This window comes from Lithobates pipiens, unplaced genomic scaffold (assembly GCF_037356315.1).
Source record: "Lithobates pipiens isolate NorthernLeopardFrog02 unplaced genomic scaffold, aLitPip1_a1.2 Scaffold_27, whole genome shotgun sequence".
NCBI classification, from domain to species: domain Eukaryota; kingdom Metazoa; phylum Chordata; class Amphibia; order Anura; family Ranidae; genus Lithobates; species Lithobates pipiens.
In genome coordinates this window covers 62,284,436-62,307,711 of record NW_027507788.1, presented here as the reverse complement: position 1 = coordinate 62,307,711, position 23,276 = coordinate 62,284,436, and the positions used below count along the sequence as shown (strand labels likewise).

Genomic DNA, 23,276 nt, shown 5'->3' with positions numbered 1-23,276 from the left:
GGTAGCTGGTGGTGATCCAAGACTGATTCATCTTTATGAAGGTCAGTCGATCAACCGAGTCTGTGGACAGGTGCACCCTGTGATCGGTTAAAAAGCCTCCAGCAGCACTGAAGGTGCGTTTCAAAAGAATGCTGGATGCAGGACAGGCCAGTAGCTCAATTGCATAATGTGCAAGCTCTGGCCAGTGATCCATCCTCAAGACCCAGTTAGCCAGAGGATTTTGGTGGGAAAGGTGTCCAAGTCTGACCTTGCCCCTAGGTATTCCTGCACCATGTAAATCAGACGCTGGCGATGGTTGCTGGAACGATCATACCTTGGGGCTGCGGACTAAAAAAAAAAAAAAAAAAAATTGTCTAAACGCATCGATCAGACAGCCACCTTCTCCAATGCTCCTTCTGACCGAAGCCTCAGCAACACGTTGACCAGGACTTTATAACCTCCCAGTCTCTGGGAACACATTGCAGACCTTTCTGTAAGGCCTCCTGGAGATGTCTCATCCTCTGCTTCCTCTGCGATGGCAAGATAAGGTTCGCAACCTTACCCTTGTACCATCGATCAAGGAGAGTGGCCAACCAGTAATGGTCCCTCTCCTTGATCCGAATAATATGAGGATCCTTCCGCAGGCTTTGCAGGATCAGGGAGGCCATGCAGCGCAAGTTAGCTGAGGCATTTGGTCCGGAGTCCTCTGGGTCACTAAGGACGACATGAGGGGCGTGGCTTGCGGCGGATGGAGTAGGCAGCGTGGAGAGAGAGCTCCGCCAAGACTCTGTACTAAAATTCCTGACTGAGGCATCCTGATATACCCGTTCTGCCACCACAGCACACCGGAACGCTCCCCGATCCAGCGGTAACCTCCTTGCCACAATCCAATGCATGGACATGTCCCACAGAGCAGGTAAAGACCTCCTGCAGGCAGCAGAGCATGGTGGGCAAGATGGCACCTGGTCACAGCAGTCAGCTAAAGAAGCAGCCATGAGGATGTTCAGCGGGGCCATGGGGAAGAACACCCCCTCCGGGTTTCCATCTCCTATCCTGGACTCTGCAGAGCACAACAATGACCCTGATGCTCCAGAGAATGGCTGGCCTGAGGACATCGCAGGTGCATCTGCATGGGGCGCAGTGAATACACTAGGCCCTGTCAGTAATGGCGCAGTTACACCAGGCCAGGAGACACCTGCCCCAGAGCCAACCTTCAGAGACATATTCACTGCAGTTACCTCCTGTAACATGTCCATTACCACACTTACCATAGAGATCAAAGGGGTTAAGCTGGAATTAAATCTAGTCAGACAGGACATGCAGAAGCTGCGGGACCGCACGGCTGCCCTTGAAGACAGAGTAAGCAATGTGGAAGATTATGTGGCACCATATGCAATCGGCTATCACTGGTCACTTTGCCCGCTTAGAAGATATGGAGAAAAGGCAAAGACTTAACAACATCTGCGCAGTGGACATACCCGAGAGGGCAGAGGGAAAGAACCTGGTGGGATTCATAGAGAACTTGCTGCTCGCCACCTTTGGCAAAGATACCTTCTCCCCCATGTTTGCGGTGGAAAGGGCCCACAGAGTCCCACCCAGGCCGCCTAAGCCCAGGGAACCTCCTCGGCCATTTTTGTTTAAAATGCTGAACTACAAAGACCGTGATGCTGCCCTGACCCAGGCCAGAACCAAAAGGCAATCTTATGAAAGTTGATAATGCCCGCATATCATTTTATCCGGATTTCTCTGCAGAATTGCAACACAAGAGGGCCAAGTTCACTGAAATTAAAAAGCACCTCTGAAAATATGACGTTGCATATGCCATGCTATACCCGGCCAAGCTCTGTCGCAGCGAATGGGGAGACGCAATTCTTTGACAACCCTGCCAATGCATCTCACTGGTTAGATCGAGCAGAGCATACCCTTCAGAAAACTGCAACCTCTAGGGATTGACTATACTTTACCTAACCTTTTCATTTGACTTTTCCTTCAGTCCTTTTTTTTTTGCTGCTCCAGCTGTCATGCCTTTCTGGGTGGCAGAAAGGAGGAACTATGCCCACCTTCCCATTTTTCCTCCTGTAAGGCGGAAAGTTACAAAATGCTTTTGCTTTTACTACACTCCACCGATGACTAGGACTTGCAAGTCCCTTTGGATCAGCTGAACTGAGACACTAGGGCCTCCCCTCACAATAGTCCTGCAAGGACAAACCCAATGCAACTGTGCTCCTGCATTTTTTGTCAGGATGCAAAATCTTTTGTTTTTCCCCCTTTTTATTTTTTTATTTATTTTTTTTATGTTTTTTGCCGTTATGCTGGAACCTTTTTTTCTGGTTATTGAATGTTGAGGTTTCACTCTTAAAGATATGTTGGTATTGCGCTGTCCCTATATTAAATAACCCTCTGAGGGTGATAAGTATAATGCCCAATTACATAAATCAATAGTGTAATATAAAAATATATATCTATAAATGTCTACTGAATAGTATAAAGTAAACGCACTACAGAGTCAATTGAAAACCTCCACAGAAACACAACTGCTTCAATTGAGTGCAAAGCCAAAAAACAGTGAATTGATCATAAAGTGCCAAGTGCGTCTTATAAATGTGCAAATAAGTAAACACTCTCCAGAGGTGATATAAGTGAACCACCCTAATAATAAACAAATGATATACAAGAAAATAAGAGTATACCTAGACCAAAAAGAGGGTACCCTCTCCTGAGGACATAGGAATAAACTTTAGAATAAACAAAAAAAAAAAAATTATATATTATATATATATTTAAAATAGTAAACGCACTACAGAGCCGGCTGCAACATATGTTATATCAGAATGAATCCGGCCTCTATAGATTAAATATACATATTGAAATCCATCAAAAATAAAAAGATATAAATATTCAAGTCCATAAATAAACAACAGTCTCCTTTAAGTGCAAGTGCTTTGTGCAAACTTGTGCAAATTCAACTGAGGTGCGGATCTCCCAGTGCAGAGGTTTCACTCTTGTCTGCATCCTGCTGGCAGCAGGAATTGTGTTATTTTTGCTCTTGAACATTGCTAAACCCTATGGAGACAAGTGTCTCGAAAATCACCGCTCCTATACTCCCCAATCCCCAGACTGGATATACATCTTTTATGTCTGCAATGGTTGGGGGAGGGGGGACTGCTTAATGTATACCTGTATTTGTATTACCTCCGGACAGTTATATACAAATCTGTCACTAAATGGCCACTGAAACTACTTTGGTGTCATGGAATGTGAGGGGGCTGGGGGATGGAGTGAAGAGAGTGGATAAAAAGTGCATAAACCATCTGTGGTATGCTTACAGGAAACCCACCTTCAGCCTGCTACTATTTCAACACTTAAAAGGTCGTGGGTATCCCACTCAGTTTCACTCCACTCACACAGCCTACTCCAGAGGAGTCAGCATACTTATTTCACGACATGTACCTTTTCAGCTACTGCAATCCCCGATTGATGATCAGAGAAGGTACATCTTTTTTGCTTTACAAACTGGCAGGTTTAAACTGTATTATTGCTAATATTTATGTTCCTCCGCCCTTCTAGTTTGAAAGCCTGAATTGCCTAGCACGATTCATAGCATTGCATCCAAACCTACTGGTATGGGCGCTGGGAGACTATAATAATGTTATGGATAAACACAGACAAATTTAAAGTTGGGACTGGTGGTAATCTCCCACGGGGGGCCTTCCCCCTTTGCTAGGTTCCTGATGGAAATTGGTTTGCGAGACGTGTGGAGGGACCTAAACCCCACGGTGCAATGCTATTCCTGTTACTCGGTATCCTATAAATGTTTATCTAGAATTGATCTGTGTTTGGGAAATAGCCTGGCGCACCCTTACCGCCTCGGTGGTGTATGCGCCACGCAATATATCAGACCACTCTCTCATGTGCGCAAGAGTCAACACTGTCCCCAGTCCCAGATGGAAGGTAAGCCCCTTTTGGCTTGTAATCTTCCCAGAGCCTGACCAGTCTCCTGGGACCCTTCGGGAGTTCCTGGAGATTAAATCGAGGCTCGGCCACATCTGTAGTGATTTGGGATACCTTGAAGGCCGACCCGAGAGGGCTGATCATTAGGCAAATCACCTCCATTAAAACAAATACCAAAGAATGGGAGAACCTAGTGATGCAGGAGGCGGTCAAGGTGGAGGAAAAATATATCGGACCCTTGACCCGATTCAGAGTGTAAATGGCAAGAGGCACAGGTCCTATACAGACAGGTCTCCATATCAGCTGCAGAAAACAAACGCTTCTTTCTCCAAGAAAAATATTTAAATGAATGGGAAAAATACTAGTCATTTGCTTGCAGGGATTGCTAGAGCCCAGCAGGAAAACACACACATTGAATCTATACGGAATGCAGCAGGAGACACGATCACAGATCAGAGCCATGTCGACTCCCGAGTATTCTCTGACTTTTTCAGGGACCTATATACACATCTAAAGTCCACCCCACTAATGAGGAACTGGACCAATTCCTGGACCAGTGCTCATTCCCGCATTTATCACAGCAGGATCAGAACACTAACATACCAATAACTCTGGAGGAACTTTCCTTGGCAGTGGCACAAATGGCAAACAACAAGTCGCCAGGTGCAGACGGTCTGCCCACTGAAATATACGGGAAGTATGGAGATGTACTATTACCCACTCTGCTAGCCACCCTGAATGATGCCCTTCAGGGGGGCAGTTTACCCGCCTCCGTTAATAAGGCCATCATTGTGGTTATCCCGAAGCCCGGCAAGGACCTTCTGCAGCCCAACTCATACCGACCCATTTCACTTCTTAATACTGATGTGAAGATTTTGGCTAGGGTATTGGCTACTAGACTGTCAAAGGTGGTGGCGGACCTGGTGCATCCGGGCCAGTCCGGCTTTATTCCCACATCATTGAACATCCGTAGACTATTTCTTACTACCCAAATAAGTTTTATGGCATATGGCAGTGTTGGCTGGGATCACCAGATGTGGCACCCCCACAACTGGCACTAGATAGAGTGCTAATGGGATGAACAGCTCTTAGCACAGTATTACAGGAAAAAGGTAATGTACTTGGCAAGGTACGCCAGATAGGACCTAATAATCACATAACCTTTTCAATGACTGGGTTGGCAGCGCAACTAGAGAGCCATTTTGTATTAGTTTATTTTCTTTCGTTTATCTTAGGACATGTTTTAGTTTCTATCACTTTTAATATTCTTGTTAACATGTTTGAGCTTTCCTTAGATAGGGGAGCAGTAAGGACGACAGGCCCCTTACAGTGATTCTTAATATATGGGTTAGATGTCAATAGCTACGCATTGTCAAACATCTGTAGAATGTTGGAATTGTAACAGATATTACTGTTCGTTGACTGTATGCCTTTGTAAACACTCTATGTGGTGCATTAAGTTCTCATCAATAAAAACTTTTTTTTTTTTTTTTTTTTAACAAAAGGACGACATGATCTGCGGCCACCTCCTCCCAGCCACGTACAAGTCCACGGGTTTCTTGGGACTGGAAATAATCCCTAAAAGACTGCTGCTGCTGATGCCGAGTGCCAGGCTCCACCTCCATGCCGACACAATCCTCTTCCTGTGTGATGGGTGGGACAGCAGGAACACTGTCTGGATAAAGGGGCCTTGAGAGGCAAGGAAATCCTCCTCTTCCCACCTCTGTTCTGCCTCAAGTGCCCTGTCCATTATTCCATGCAGCATATACTCCAAGAGGTGGACAAGAGGTACAGTGTCACTGATGCATGCACTGTCACTGCTCACCATCCCCGTGGCCTCCTCAAATGGGGACAGAATAGTGCATGCATCCCTGATCATGCCCCTCTGGCGTGGTGAAAAAAAACCAAACCAAGCTCCCCTGACCCTGTCCTGGTGCCGTAGTCGCACAGGTACTCATTGATGGTGCTCTGCTGTATGGCCAAAGTTGAGTTCCACCTGGTGGGCATGTCACATATAAGGCAGTTCTTGGGCAGGTTCAACTCCTTTTGGAGCTCAGCCAGCCAAGCACTGGCATTAGCTGATAGGCGGAAATGCACACAGACTTTCCTGGCCTGCCTCAAGACATCCTGTAAGCCCGGGTACCTGCCCAGGAACCGCTGCACCACTAGGTTAAGGACATGAGCCACACAGGGCACATGGGTCAGTTGTCCCTGTCGGAGAGGAGGTTGGTGCTATTGTCACAAACCACCATTCCTGGCTTAAGCTGGCATGGCAACCACCACCTCTCGGCCTGCCCCTGCAGAGCTGACAAGATATCTGCCCCAGTGTGGCTCCTGTCCCCAAACAAACTAGCGCAAGCACAGCATGGCATCTTTTTGCCTGCGTACTTGCATAGCCCCTTGAACGCCTATGGAGCACCGCTAGTTCCGAGGACAGAGCGCAGGAAGAGGCCATGGAGGAAGAAGAGCAGGAGGGTGTGGAGGAGAGAGGGGTGTCACAACCAGTAGTAGCATTTTGGAGGCGTGGTGGCGAAACAACCTCCAATACTACTGCACCTTGTCCTGCATCCTTCCCAGCTGCCATGAAGAGTGACCCAATGCCCCGTGAAAGATAGCCTATGTCCCTGTCCATGCCTGCCGGACCATGAGTCAGTGGTAATATGCACCTTACCGCTGACCACCCTGCCCAGCGAGGCATGGACATTGCCTTCCACATGCCAGTAGAGAGCCGGAATTGCCTTCCATGAGAAAAGTGCCACTGAGGAACCACACATTGCACAAACTCACAGAAGGGGACCGAGTCCACCAACTGAAAAGGCAGCAGTTGAAGTGCTAGCAATTTTGCCAAGCTAGCATTTAGTCTGTGTGCTGCCTTTAAGCTGGCCCCCGGAGGGCATCCTGCCTCCTTGGAGATGTGCCTCCTCCTCCTCCTCTCTCCTACCAGGCACCTACGTGGAGTCAGTGACCTCATCCCCTCCCTCTTCATCACTGGAGCAAACCTGGCAGCATGCTGCAGCTGGTGGAACATGACTGCCAGATTGCTGTCCTTCTTGGGCACCCCCTCTCTCTGCGCTCATGCCTTCCTGTAGCTGGGTATCAGCCTTCAAAAATGCTGGGTATCCTCCTGTAGCATGTACCCAACGCTGTGCTCAAACAGTTCGGGGGACTCCTCAGGAGGAAATGGTGGCTCTAGTGAAGGAGTGACTGATGACATCAAGACGAGGGAAGAAGATGCGTTGGCAGCTGCTTTGCTAGTACCCTGAGCCTGGGTGAGAGGATGAGGAGGGCTTGGTCATCCACTCTACCAAGTCTTCGGCATGATGCGGCTCAACACGTCCAGCTGCCGAAAATAAGGACAAGTGAAAAATTGAGTAAGCTGTGCTAAATTATAAACCCACATAAAATTCAATATAGGTAAAAAACATTAGACACAATTTCAATAATAATGTGCAAAATTAGGCCTATTACCCCCAGTCCTAAAGAATTAGGGTTATAGGGTAATTGATCACAGTGAACAACGGAAAAAAAATAAATAAATAAATTATAAAACAAAAATAGGGAACACCCAATGTGTAATTATATAGACATTTAAATTCCAACAGAGTCCAATATAGATGAAATCGTTAAATCTTCTACTGTGTAGCAAGTGCTTGATCCACCACCATACAGCCAAAATTACTCCTTACCAGAATTTCATGACCCTCCCCACTACAGAAGGTCACCAACAGCATGTAACAATAGATATCTCCCACTTCAGAAGGGTCTCAGCTGTTCTCCTCCCTCCACTGTTATCATGACCAGGTTGTCAAACAAGTATCTTTAGTTATCTCCCATATATTAGTTCATATGTGCCAAATCCATGCAAAAACAAAATTGAAGCTCCAATAGTGTAAAACCTTTTAATATAACTCAAATATAAAAACAAAACTGCACTTACAAAGCACAAAGGAAAGATCAACCTTAAGTCCGATGCGCCGGCCGGACGCAAACGGATGGATGATGCAATTTTTTGCAAAACGCGTAGGGCTGAGCGATGCGCTGACGTCACCCCTTACGAAGGAATTGTACCCAGGAACGATGAGTTTGTCCGTTTGCGTCCGGCCGGCGCATCGGACTTAAGGTTGATCTTTCCTTTGTGCTTTGCAAGTGCAGTTTTGTTTTTATATTTGAGTTATATTAAAAGGTTTTACACTATTGGAGCTTCAATTTTGTTTTTGCATGGATTTGGCACATATGACCTAATATATGGGAGATAACTAAAGATACTTGTTTGACAACCTGGTCATGATATCGGTGGAGGGAGGAGAACAGCTGAGACCCTTCTGTGTCCCATGGCCACATTCTGATGGCGATGCACCTTGTCCACAACCAGCACGGTTGTCTCTAGACACAGAGCCTGCTTGCCCTCTTATTGGCTTGTGACTGTCTGCCTCTCCTTGTTGGCCTTCCAGACACTAATGGCCTGCAGGGAGATGGGAAAACCAGCAATTGGGGTAGCTTTAGGTGCACACTGAGCAGATGACACAGTACACCGACTAATTACTGCAGCTGCCTGCCTGTGTTACAGAAACAGAACACAAGCAAGGGGTAGCTTCAGGTGTATACTGTGCAGGAGGCACACAACACCCACTGTAACAGTGCTAAGTTCCCATGCAAAAAAAAAAAGACACTGTCGCTGCCTATCCTGCTCTTTCCCTGCACGCCAACATGCTATACAAGGCTGCCGCGCTATGGCCAATTATAGCTCTCCTCACTGCCGGCGCTGTGATTGGCCAAGCATGCGGCGTCACAGTGCATGCTTGGCCAATCATGAACCAGCAATGCACTGTGATGGCGCAGTGCATTGTGGGCTGTGAGTGCCACGCGAATATGGTGCGAACGGCCCACGAAGTTCTGGATTTGCAAAACAGGCTAACTGCCCGTGTTCGAGTCGAACATGCATTTGAGTCGAACACAGAGCTTAACCCTATTACCAAGTAAATAGGTACCAAACATGTCACGCTTTAAAATTGTATCTTCCTGTGGAATGGCGGCACACTAGGGTGCTTAAAACTCTCCATAGGCGATGCTTTAAACCCCTTAAAGAGGAAGTAAACCCCTTCAAACCACTTTGACCTACAGGTAAGCCTAGATTAAGGCTTACCTGTAGGTCCAAGCAATATCTCCTAAACCTATATGGTTTAGGAGATATTTGCCCGAAAATGGGCACCGCTGTCTACGGCACATGCGCCGTAGACAGCGGCGCGCAGGCGCACTAAATGCGGCAAATCCAAGAATGGATTTGCCTAATTTGTCGACTCCCGTGCGCATGCGCGGGAGTGACGTCATCGTGGCTTCGCCGAATGGCAGATGCGGACCTGCGAGACGCGACTCCCGTGCGCATGCGCGGGAGTGACGTCATCGCGGCTTCGCCGCTGTCATTGGTCGGAGCTGCGAGACGCCACCAGCAAGATGGATGCGGCGGACTACAGGGATCAGCGGCGACTTCGCTGGCTCCTGTGTCAGCTAAGTGACACATAATGAGCTACTATGCGATGCATAGTAGTCCATTATGCTTTACCTTTGCAGGGAAAAAAAAGAGGAAGTAAACCCATCAGGGTTTACTTCCTCTTTAATAGGTTACCAGTTTAGAGTTGCACAGGAGGTCAGGTGCTAGAATTTTTGGCTCTTGCTCTGAGGTTCGTGCAATGCCTCAACCATGTAGGAATCACAATTTACATATGCGGTCACACGATGGACCGGGACAATTTTTGTTTTATACAAAATGTTTGTTTTTTAAAAACGTTTTTTTTGGATCACAAGGGATTAACAACATCTCTTGTGACCGCATGGACCCTGACAGGTCCTCTTTATTGAGAGGTCTGGGGTCTATTAGACCAAAATCTCTACTCTAGCCTCCCATGCAGCCAGACACAGATCGGCCGCTTTCCAAGGCCACCAGGTAAACAAAGAGGCGGAACCAGAAGTGACAAACTACTCCTCACTCCCTATTTCCGGGATTACAGAAAGATTAGCCACTCAAAACTACTTTTACCTTACTATGAATCGCTGGCTGAAAAGATCCATACTGGGATGATCCCTGTAAGTGCAGGCATTATCCCAGTATAACTACTGAAACCTGAGGATGTTTATGGACATCCTAAGGGTGGGAAGTAGTTAAACCCAGTGAAGGGATCTTCTGCCCTCCACAGTCTGTATTTGTAAATAGCTGTGCTATTTGTTATTTATGTACAGTATCTAACAAAAGTGAGTACACCCCTCATATTTTTGTAAATATATTGTATCTTTTCACGGGACACTGAAGAAATTATACTTTGCTACAACGTAAAGAACTGAGTGTACAGCTTGTACAACTGTCTAAGTCACTGGCAACAAAAGTTAGTACACCTCTAAGTGATTTATAAGCATAGTTTGGGACTTAATATGAATCATGTAGCTATGTCACAGTATATGTTGGCATTCATGGTTCCCTCAATGAACTGTAGCTTCCCAGTGCTGGCAGCGCTCATGCAGCCCCAGACCACAACACTCCCACCACAATGGTTGACTGTAGGCAAGGCACACTTGTCTTTGTACTCCTCACTAGGGATGAGCCGAACACCCCCCGGTTCGGTTCGTACCAGAACTTTCGAACGGACCCCACGTTCGTTACGAACGTTAGAACCCCATTGAAGTCTATGGGACTCGAACGTTCGAAATGGAAAGTGCTAATTTTAACGGCTAATATGCAAGATACTGTCCTAAAAAGGGTTTGGGGACCTGCCTCCTGCCCCAGGGGACATGGGTCAATGCCTAAAATGTTTTTAAAAATGGCCATTTTGGCGGGAGCACTGATTTTACTGACAATGAAAGTGAAAAAAAAAAAAAGTGAAATATTCCTTTAAATATGGTGCCTGGGGGGTGTCTGTAGTATGCCTGTGAAGTGCCACGTGTTTCCCGTGTTTAGAACAGTCCCTGCACAAAATGACATTAAACGGAAATAACACCATTTAAAACTGCTTGCGGTTTTAATGTTATATCTGGTTCCTGCAATATGGTTGAAAATCATTGACAAAAATGGCATGGGTAGCCCTCCCTGCCCATTACCAGCCTATTTGGGTCTTGTACACATATTAAGGGGAACCCTGTACCCATATTAAAAAAAAGGAAATGCGTGTGGCCCCCAGGCCCTATATACTCAGAACAGCAGTATACAGGCGGTGCAAACAAGACAGGGACTGTGTAGGTTTGTTGTGTTAAGTTGAATCGGTTTGTAATTTTCAACTGGTACATTTTTAAAGTGTAGCTCCAGTCAAAAAAACTATTTTTAAGCTTTTTGGAAAACATAGGGAAGGGTTATCACCCCTGTATAATTTGTTTTGTCGTCCATCTTTTTTCATCTCACTTGCTGCTGTCTCCTTGTGTTTGCAAGTAGGAGAGGTTTGTAAGTTGGATGTTTGAAAGTAGGGGCCTGCCCTATATGCTCTGCAGAAATGGCGGAACAAGGTGTTGGTTTTGCCACAACATTGTAAGCCCTCAAAGTGACTCTTGGTGGGCGCTGGAGCGCCCTGCTGTGAACGATTATATCAAGAATTGTAATTACATGCCATTGTTGAACGGTGGTAGAAAAATTGACCTTTGGTGGTTGTGGTGCCACAACACTATAAGTCCTCACCGTTACTCTGGGTGGGCACAGGAAGGGGCCCCTCCTGTGAAATATTATATCAAGAATTGTAATTACATGTCCCTGTTAAACAGGGGCAGAAAAATTTGGCCTTAGGCACTGCTGCTGGTGCCACCACACTGCAACCTCTTCCATATACTCTAGTTTTATTGCAGGAATTAGCCCTGCTGCAAAGCATTGCATCAAAAATTGTACTTAAAAACGCCCCTGTTAAACAGGGGCAGAAAAATTGGGCCTTAGGCTGAGGTGAATATCGCGGTGTATACTGCGGTCAGGGCACGCAGACAATAACCAGAAAACAGCAGAGATAAAGGGGTATATACAGATGTATACTGTGCTGTGCTGGAGGCACACACAACTTCCAATAACTCCTGCAGATGGCAAGTGGGCTTAAATAGAGAACAGCTATGTAGGTGGATTATAGCGGTATGTACTGGGTACAGAGCACGCACCATCTCCTAACACTACTGACTGCAAGCTCTATTATTAAAGATAGATCACTAGCTATATAGGCGAGGTGAATATAGTGGTGTATACTGCGGTCAGGGCACAGACAATAACCACTACACAAGAGCAAGATAGGAAATCAGCCAAAAACGATCGGTGTGTACTGTGTTGAAGGTACACAGAACACCCACTGCTTCAGATGCCAACACACTACACGAGGCCGCCTCAATGGCGGCCTTATATAGTGTGGGGCGTGCACTACACAGCCTGACCTATGATTGGCCACAGGCATCCTGCCTGTGGACAATCATGGCTCTCCTCGCTGCTGGCGCTGCGATTGGCCAAGCATGCGGGGTCACAGTGCATGCTTGGCCAATCATGAGCCAGCAATGCACTGCGCCATCGCAGTGCATTGTGGGCTGTGAGCGCCACACGAATTTTGACGCGAACGGACCAAGAGTTCGGATTTCGCCGAACGGACGAACAGCCAATGTTCGAGTCGAACGTACGTTCGACTCGAACACGAAGCTCATCCCTACTCCTCACTAAGGATGGGCAAACTGTTCAGCCACGGTTCGGCCCAAGCATAAGTTCGTGCCGAACTGTTGTTCTGCAAACGATATGCGGTGTTCGGGGCAAATTCGAAAGCTGCTTGAACACCATTAAAGTCTATGGGACACCAATATGAAAAAAAAAATAATAATAAATAAATAAAAAAAGAGCTAATTTCAAAGGCTTATATGCACGTTATTGTCATAAAAAAATTGTTTGGGGACCTGGGTCCTGCACCACGGGACATGTATCAATGCAAAAAAAAAAAAAAAAAAAGTTTTAAAAACTGAAGCTGAACTGGAGCAGTGATTTTTTAATGCTTAAAGTGAAACAATAAAAATGAAATATTCCTTTAAATATCGTGCTTGGGGGGGTGTGTCTGTAGTATGCCTGTACCGCAGAAAAAAGGAAAAATTGTAATTTAAAACTGGCCGTGGCTGTAATGTATTGTTGGGTCTCGGCAATATAGATAAAGCGCATAAGAAAAAAAAAAAAAAAAAATAGAAGGGGGAGGAGAGAGTAACTGTCTCACCCCATTGGGCTGACCCCAAAGCAGCTTTTCCCCATGTTGATGGGAGAAGGGCCTCATCCCCACAACCCTTGCCCGGTGGTTGTTGGGGTTATGTGGGTGGGAGGGCTTATCGGAATCTGGAAGCCCCTTTAAAAACAAGGGGACTCCCAGATCCCACTCCCCCATGTGAATTGGTAATGGGGTACATTGTACCCCTACTATTTCACACAAAAAAAAAAAAAAAAAAAGGGGGGGGGGGGGGGGGGAAGGAGAGAGACAGCTTGGGACAAGTCCTTTATTAAAAAATATTCCACAATGTAAAGCCACGCCGACCCAATGGGCCAAAAAAAAAAAAAAGACAAACCTGCAACTGTTCCACCTCCATGGAAGCCCCCACGGTGTCCAAGGGGGTGGGGTCACCCATTTACCTCACCGGGTGACCCCACCCTCAGCTATATAAGAACGGTCACCCAAAAGTAGTATCAGTCGGCTGTCTAGTCTAGTATGGATTTTGAGGTGCCCCTACGCCATTTTCTTTTACATTTTGGTGCAGGGTTCCCCTTAAAATCCATACCAGACCTGAAGGGCATGTGTAGTGGTCATCTTTCTGTATGTTAGTACTTAGAGATCCAGTTACATGGCAGATTAGAAGCTACTAGGGAGCAAGTCGGCTGACCGAGTTACAGTGCCACACCAGTTTATGCTGGTAAGAAGTTGTGTTACAGGCTGGTTGGACAATGGCTGCAGATCTCATTATCGCTGACCTGGTCTGCAGGTCTCTGACACAATAGACATAGCATAGTGATCATCCTCAGGTGCACTTCTTGTCTGTATTCATACGTTTCAGTGTTGACTGCATACCATTGCTCAGGGCTTGATAATGACAGTGGTGAAAAGCATTGCACAGTGTGTGTTAGCACAGACACCTCCAGTGTCGTCGACTGCCCCCCCCCCCCCCCATCAGGGGCTAACAATGCAGGAGTACAACTACTGTATACTAAATGGGTAATTTTGTGAAAGTTGCAGAAATTTAGAAAAAAAAAAAAAACATTAAAAAAAATCCAATTACAATAAAAACAAAACAAAAAAGGTGTATTAAGACACAAAAAAAAAAAAAAAAACACACCACACACACACCACAAAAAGGGTAAGGTATACATAATCCAGGAGGGGTACAATATCTTAGTTGCTTAACAGGGTGCACTTTAAGTTTTAGTGACATTTCTCTTCTAGTCACCCCCCCCCCCCCCCCCAATTCTCTTAGTTTCCTTACTTATAGGCAATTCCAGGCATAATTCGTATAACTTGAGTGTTATTTCCATCGATGAGGTTTGGTCCAATTTGAAACACGTATGTTTCTGTGGGAGGTGGCTCACCAAACACAGTTCTGCACTGCGGTATGTTAAACACGTTTGGGACAATGTACGTTTCATTGTGTTCTAAAAATGAAAAAAAAAAAAACACATTAGTATACAAAAACATAAAAGACACCCATGCTGATTAAGCTGGTGTCGAATTCGAATGAATTTGAGACACTTGTCATTCAGAATTCAGTGACCTGCAGTGAAGTGCCAGGACAGGTTCCTCTAGAGCGAACATGCCAAACTGCGAACATGCCCTACTCAAGGCTTAAATTGCAAAAGCATAACGGAATCATTTAGCTCCAGCCTGAAAAATAAATCCCTCTCCCCTTCTCCTAACACCCAACCCCCCAGAATTGAGGCTTTTCTTTTACTGCTAGAAAAACACCACCACAACCTGCTAAATTAAAATTTTACAGCTAATGCCACTGCCATTTTTATAACATCCAGTGAAGTGTCCTTGAGGACCTATACATTCTGAAGCAAGAGACACAAAGCAAGGTTCCACAAACACACACAGAACTAAATTGGTAAATTCTTCAGAGACTGCCAGTTAACCCCTTTGTCAACATAATGTCCAGCAAGACATTACAATTTCTGTGGAGGCTGAAACCCAGCAAGAGACATTTCCAGATCCAGGGTAAGCAAAAAAACAAGCTAAACAAACTTTATCAGCTTCATAATTCTGTTGAACCTTCAAAGAGGGACTGCTGGTTAAAAAAGGTGAAATTGGTTATGGTCTAAACCACTGATTGCAATCCTGTCTCAACCTTTTAATGGAGGTACTGCAGCTATAAAGGTGCTCTTAAATTCATTTCTACCGATGAGGAGTTATGACATGTCATATCACATGCCAAATCGGACCAATGTGAACCGGGGCTTAGGGACAGTAAACTAGATGGCAATACATCCAATCAATCAATTGCATCTCTGACACTCTTTTTACACAGGTTCACAGTCCATCCAATCACAGGGCACACACACACACACACACACACAGATTCTGCATCCAAGTGTAGCGATGACACTTTGGACAAGGTGTCATGTACAAATTTAGTTTTTTGCTCAGAACAGTAAAGGGGTTCTGAGGGTTAATTATGTAGGTTTAACTTTGACATCAGTTTGGCTGGGCTATGTTAGAGTTCTGCCTGGTCATGTGTACAGTTGTGCACATGACAGGCCCAGAACCAGGCCTGGTTGGACGCTTTAGGTATCAGCTTTCACTAGAGCCAATGAGTGGGTGCACCTGGCCCTGCTGAGGAGTCTGGGGAAGGGTACTTAAGATGTTGAAGTCACCTGGGTGACCCCCTGAATACTACCACACTTCCCTTTTAACCACCGGCCCATAGCCGAATGACGCCACAGGACAGTTTCTTAACTCTGGGAGGCTGTCAACATGACGTCCTCCCAGAATTCCGCTCGTGCGCCCACTGGATCGCACACTGGAGAGCATTGGAGGGGAGAGATCTGTGTCAGCAGCCCTGTGGGCTGGTTCTGTAGTGCCCACAGCACTGCTTACTGGCAATTACCCAGCCATACTCTGTGATACCCTGCAATACCCAGCCATACTTGGCCAGGCTTAGTCAGTCATACTCGATGATACCCTGCAATACTCTGATACCCAGCCATGCTTCGCTGTACTCAGCCTCTGTATGTTGCCAGGCTGTGGAAGTCTCACACGTGGCATCGCCGTACTCAGGAGGAGGAGAAGAATCTATTTTGCGGTGTCATTTTTGGTATGTACATGCTATGTGTTAGAAATATTGTATAAATGGACAACTTAAAAAGAAATATAAATAAAATAAAAACACCCCACACACAGCATGTTGACCACTTCTCTGCCCACCGGTCATATGACGGCCTTGACTTTGTGCAGGGATATCTGAATGATGCCTGTAGCCTGTAGGGTCTTTGCTTAAAAAAAAAAAAAAAAAAAAAAAAAAAAAAAACCCAACACTCATCATGCTCTTACCAAATACCTTGGAATGTGTCCTTTCCAAAAAGGGTCATGGGGGGGGGGGGGGTGTATTTGTACTTTTCTGGCATGTTAGGGTCTCAAGAAATTAGATAGGCCGTCGGGTACTTCAGGTGTGATCAATTTTCAGATATTGGCACCACAGCTTGTAGACTAACTTTCACAAAGACCAAATAATATCAACCAATTTGTACTTATTTTAACCAAAAAAATAAAATCCACGCGCGCCAGTGCCAGGATCGGCCAGCGGCGCGCACACAGATTCGCCCGTTCCGTGCGGATAAAGCCGACAATTTCCTTACTGGTTTGTCATGGCAGTGAGGAGACTTCCTAGTACAGTGCTCCAAACTCAGGACTCATCCCCCCCCCACCCCTTCCATAGCAGGCTGTGGAGTTTCCACAGAGCTGGGGAATGCAGCTTCTTGTTCGTACTGAGCATGGGCAGAGACACTCACAGCTGAGCTTCATTACCTGTGCGGAATGAGCCGCAATGGGGGAATTTTCCTGTCAGCTCAACAATGTGACAGGGGAGGGGGCTCCACTTTTATGGTAATTTCATGAATAATGCCTAGTGTTTATCAGCGTATTCCTGTCATAGCATGTTGGTGCCATGCAGTTACAGCATACACCAATAGCCATTTCAGCTTTGTTTGTATGTCTCATCGTATCTTTCGTTCAAGTTTCTATGTATACCTGGGTTTAGTTAACTTAGTTTGCAAAAAACGGTAATAGAGCGATATTAAAACAAACCTCTTACTCCCATAAAGAGGTAGTAAACCACTCCCCTTTGGTAAACCATGCTTCCCCCCCCCCCCCCCTCTTTTTCAAAAAAGGGAACCAACATTGCTATTAAGCAATGATGTTGTGATGAACAATATATGTGGAAACATTCTGTCTAACAGAGCATGGTACAGAATGCTTAAGAGCTTTCACCTTAAGACTCAAACTGAAATTTTGTTAGATCAATCGATGAACATCTCAGACTAGGCAACATCACAAAGGAATTGCAAAATTTTAAGATTAAGGAACCCTTTACTAACTTTCTACATGCTTCCCAAAGTTCATAAAAGCTTGAATGACCCACCCGGATGCCCTATTGTGTCGGGCATCAACCACCTTACTCAAAAATGCCAGTACTGTGGTTGACACTGTTGTGATGACATCAGCTGACCGTTTCATACGTTAGGAGAGTTTCTTTAGAGCAAGAGCGAAAATTTCTCTGAAGAAACTCGACTGAGCGAAAACACATCAGCGTGGAATCATACCCCGCAGCTGGGAGTGAGTGATCGTATTCCTGCCATCCTGTGTGACAATCCTGATGATTAACTATTGCGTTTCTGGGTCTCATTTAATAGGGACCTAGAGTTCTGGTAAGTGGCAGAAATGTTATTGGTGGGTATTGGTTTTGTTTCCACAGCACTTTTCCAAAGTGTGTGTTGAATTTATCACAGAAAATTCCACGTTTGCATTTATTCTTCCAGTTTGGGATTGGACAATTTTTATATGGACTTTAAATTTGTTTGGACTCAATTGTTTTACTAAATTTAATTTTTTCACAAATTAAAATCGTTTTTAATTTATTCTGGAAGCTTTTTTTGATTTTTTTTTTCTCTAATGATCATGTTGTATGAAATTTTTATATCTGCCAGTTTGTTACAATATAAGGGTGTAGGTGATTTTTTTTGTATATTGCACAGGTAACAAATATATTTTAATTATAACCAACTATTATTCTAATCATTTATTAGTGCGCTCCTTATATTTGAAATTGGTGTGGCATTGTATAATGATTTAAGCTGCTGCTTAGGGGCTGGGTTTACTAATAGCGCAGTTTTTTCTTTTTATTAAAATACTAAAAGAGGACCATAAAAAGGGTCATGTGAATTTTTTTTAAACTTTGCTAGAAAATCAAAACACCAAGTGCTCAATAACAAACCTCATATTGTTGCTCTGTGTATTAATAGATCTAAAATTTGCAAACACATAAACCAATAATCTCAATCAGTTGCTTCTCATTAAGTGCCAGATGTTGTAATCAAAAAAAAAAAAAAAAAAAAAAAAAAAAACAACACACAAACTATATATATATATATTCAATGAAAGAAACTCCATCATGTTCTTTATGCCCAAAGATTAGTGACCAGTGTGCTCACCACGGCTAAAAATACGGCCTCTTGCCAGATGTGTGGATGGCACATCTGTGAGTGCTTCCCTCCATTGAAGACATTTCACAAGCTGAAAAGGTCTTCATTGATTTGTTCAACATGAAGTGCCACTCACAAGAGACTGATAACATATTGATGGGACTTAACCTGTCCAAGGACATCCCCCTGTACAAATTGTAACCCATGTCTGATCATGACAAGTACTTTGAGTTGGAGGTTGCATACAGGGAAGCCCTAATATGTTCAATGCGGAACAGAATTCACTTATTGTTCTAGTTTGACATCACCACAACCAAGTTCAGCACCTTGCCAAGGTCTTCTTGAGTCGTTGCAAGGATATACCTTTGCAACCTTTAAGGTCGTGGCAAATGGCAAAAACTAGAAAACCCAACCTGTGTTGCGAGTGGGCGACATAGTCCTCTTGGAAGAAAAGGGTGCCCACCCCAACCATTGGCTTCTGGGCAGAGGCGGCTCTCCAATTAGTCAAAAAAAAAAAAAAAAAAATAAAAAAAAAAAAAGGCCGCCCAATTTGCCTGAGGTGTGTGGGAGAATGAGAGGGAATGTCCCCCAGCAGCAGAGCGGTGCAAGTATACTGCGTGTCCAACCACTGATGCATTCACTTCCTTGTCAGACGGAGTGATCTTCGCCCGACAGGAGCTTCCTAGTCCTGCCCGGCGAGATGTCATTCACATTCCAGGATGAAAGGGCAGAGGAGAGTGCTGCTGCAAAGACCTGCAAGGAGCCAGTGAAGCCCCATGCAAAAGTGCAACTTGCAAGTAAGTCTGCAGAGGCTTAAAACCTTCCTAAGGCACTGTTATCACAGTGGCTTAGCTGTGTCAACTGCCTGACAAGTTTAACCCTTTTGGGGGGGGGGGGTGTGTAATATAGATTGCTATTTGTAATATGCAGCACGAAGGAGGGTTATTGCATTCTATAACATTAGTGACCAGTGGCAGTTAATTAACCCTTTGTGCTGCATTGGTGGTACCGGTATCCAGAGTTAATGAACTCTATATGGTGCAGCATGAAAGGTTTCACAAACTGATACCGGTGCCACTAATGCAGCACAAAGGGATTAATTAAATGCCACTGGTCACTAATGGATCAGTGCCCAGTGGTGTATTCGATACTGCCCACCTCCATACACTCCACACCCCTCATGTACATGCTACCTGCCTGCATACCCTCCACTTTCCTCTCCTACTCAAGTTTACCCCATTGTACAGTAGAGGCCTTACTAGGGAGAGGGTGACCCATGCCATACAGGAACATTTCTATGTGTGGCTAAATTATGCTAAGTGTTTTTACTATTTTACACTCTTTATTTTTTAAGTTTTTTTTTGGTGTGATATCAGGGGTCTAAACAGACTACCCTGTAGTCAAATTTTGAGAAAGAAAAGAACTGAGGAAACGCATGCCCCAGTTCCTGTCTCTTTAGCCTCAGCTGCACTGCAGATGAACAGGAGACAGAGGCTCCTGTTTATTCATAAACTAAAGCATAGTAAACATAAATCAGTTCCAATCACTCATTGTGTTTGTTTAGAAAAAAAAGGTAATGGGGCCTTTTCCCCGGCCTCCATCCTGGGGGGCACACCATTATTTTTATCGAATTATCCCCCCCCCCCCCCCCCCCCATTATGGGTGTGAGTCTTATGCTGCGTACACACAATGGGACTTTCCGGCAGAATCAGTCCGTCGGACAATCCGATCGACCCAGAAATAGAACAGGTTTAAAATCTGTCTGACAGACTCAATTCCTACCGGGAAAACCATTAGTCGGACCAGCATACAGACTGACCAAATACAACGCAAGGGAAGCCATTGGCTACTGAACTTCTTTTAGTCCCGTCTTATGTCATTGTGTTCAAAACAAATGGATTTAGTCCGTTCGTGTGTGGCCAAGTCAGTTCGGAAAGTCTGTCGGACCTAATCTGCCAGAAAGTCCAGTCATGTGTACGTGGCATAAGTTTTGCCTGAGGCCTCACAAAAGCCTAGAGCTGCCTCTGCTTCTGGGTCTCGATACTGTGCCAAGCTATGAAAAAAAAGGTTCAGAAGGTAGATGTCAAGGTAATTAAGGAAGGATCAGCACGATTACCTTTCAACTAACTGGTACTTCTTTTGTCATAGGAAGAGAATTCATCATTTACACCAATTACTTGATTCAAAGGGTGGTAAGAAGTACTAGTGTATGCCGTCTTCCCCTCTGTAAGCTGTCACCGAAGACAATGCATGCTGCTATCTTCAGACACCAGAAGTGAAATCTTACAGGTTGTTAATATTTGCATGATTGTTCTCTTGTCTCCCATTCTTAATATTTGGACTTGATTCTCAAGTGTTTAATATTTCAAATTATATATTTCGATAGGGATTACCATGTTACACATGTAATGGTTTGTTTGTGTAGCACTAACCCCCAAAGGAGCTGCTGGTTATTTTTGGGCTTACCGTTACCTTCAGTTCTCCTTGTTGCACGTCTAGGGGGAGGTCCCATGGTAAATGGCCCAGTAACTTGAGACCGACAATAGATCCACTTGAATGGATTTTATTTGCAAAACTCACACCATTGAACAGTCTTTCAACTTGGGACCAGAGGGTTGGAAAGGAAGTTCAGGGACTGTTAGTGTCAAAGTCAAAAACGTTAAAAAACTTGCTTACTTTGACTGCATCCAGAGAATAGCCATTCACAGCTGGATGATCACTCAGGTTGGGCAGTACCTCACAAGGCCTAGCAACCAACTTGGTGCTTACTCAGAAACAAGTCTCTGCCACAGGCGTTGTAGAACCCATAGGGAAAACTAAGCTGTAGAACACTTGTAGGGATACCTGGATCTGTCAGCCTGCTTGGCGATATCCACAAGACCGGATTCTCTCGGTTACTTCAGCCCTTCCAGGCTATTGCTAAGAAAACCCAACCCGTACGTGGTGTTCTTCTGAATAGTCCTCCCCTAGAATGCTTGAAGTACGCTGGGTCTCTCCCGAACCGGAGACGGCACCCAACCACCTCAGAATCCTTCTTTGGGGGCGCAGCTTGACGATGGCGCTGTGAGGCCGCACATCCAGGGAGCTCCGTGGTACGATCGGGCCAGACATCTTACAGTGCACTGACTGCCAGACCCGCACATGTCCATGCCGGATCAGAACCCTGGAACCCCCATCACGCAAAGGAATCTCTGACATTTCGGCTTAATTTTTGCGCAATCCCCTCTCCCAGACACAGGCCGCGGGATCCAATATGGTGACGCCACGCATGCATGCTGCAAACATGGTCCAGTCTAAGAAGATGCTGAAGGGACCTCACCATGCAACACAGGAGGCACGATGACCATCAGGGGCCAGAGCGGACTCCCCGATCCCCTTTCCAGACATCCCGGGGGCAGAGGGAATCACAGCTGACCTCAGAACTCGGCAGGCAGGGAGGGAGATATTGGCGCTTTTCCCCACAAAACAGGACATTGCAGAATCCACAGCAACAATTGTGAGTACCCTCTCTAAAGAAATTAATGAGCTTAAACACCGCATTGACACGGTAGACTCATAGGTGACTGTAGTGGAGACTGCAGCAGGTACCTTGGAGGCTAGAGTGATGGCTCTAGAGGATGCCCAACTGAACTATAAAACGCCACCTGAGCATGCTGCAGCTTTCAGTTGATGACAGGGGAAAACCACAGCAACAATAAGGCTGCGCGGTCTCCCCGAAGCCACCTCAGGTCCACCGGCAATTTTCAACAGGCTGCTGGATAAACCCGACAGCGGAGCTTTAACTGGACCTGGTCCACAGAGTTCAATGCCTCAGGGGAGGGGACTCCTCTGCTCCAAGAGACGTTTTGGCCAGGGTCCACTTCTACTCAAAGAGGAAATCATGCGGCAAGCTTGGTCTAAAGGCCCAATAGACTTTGACAGGGCCACTGTGCAGGTGTTCCCGGACCTTTTCGTGACTAACGCCCAAGGATGCGCGGTATGCTGCGCCCATTGTTGGAAGTAGTGATGAATGCTGGGGCCACTTATCGATGGGGACACCCCTTCCACCTTGTAGTCCTCAAAGGAAACAACTTTACCTTTACCCTGCCATGGCCGGACCAGCTCCTGGGAATTGTTTGCGTTTCTGGGGGTGCAGGAGACCCCCCCCCCCCCCCCCCAATTCCTGACTGCCTAGATTTCCCACCTACAACGGACATTGCAAGGCCACCACTGCTGAGACCTCAATGACCCAGCAGGCGACGGCATCGTTCCAGGTCCAGACGGGAACCCAGAGACAGCTTCACCTCGTCCGAACCATGACCTGCTTGTCTAAAGGTGTAACTCCCCACGATAAATAGACTTTAAATTAACGTTTTTCAGGACTTGGAGGAGAGACCTACACAAAAGGGAAATGTATCTGAAAGAACTGGGGTTAGTAGGATAGCTCATCCAGTAGTGTGCTAAATGTTATGTCCAAGCAGCTTGCAAACAGCTAGCTGACCTGGCTTCATGTCGTCCACAGTCCCTAAACAAAACCCCGGGGCTTGGTTGCATTCGCCCCCGCCCGCGCACCTACAGTTTTGGTACGCCACCGTTGACGTGGGGGGGCGGGTGGAGAGAAAAGTAGCACAGGATCTGCTTGAGTTATTCTGTAGCATACATCAGTTAGGGGGCGCGAGACACCCCTCTGGACCATTAACGTTTCTGACTTGGG

The 23,276-nt window shown here is 45.7% G+C and overlaps 1 protein-coding gene across 1 annotated transcript in view; it reads right to left on the bottom strand.

Moving 5' to 3' along the window:
• Positions 1-14,542, bottom strand: part of LOC143933191 (uroplakin-2-like) — a gene marked incomplete at its 5' end in the record, with an annotated part of 42,706 nt that extends 28,164 nt beyond the window's left edge. Inside the window, 1 exon segment of the mRNA XM_077456114.1 lies at positions 14,377-14,542. Within this exon segment, the coding sequence (XP_077312240.1) occupies positions 14,377-14,542 (166 nt within the window).
• Between the last annotated feature and the right edge of the window lie 8,734 nt (positions 14,543-23,276).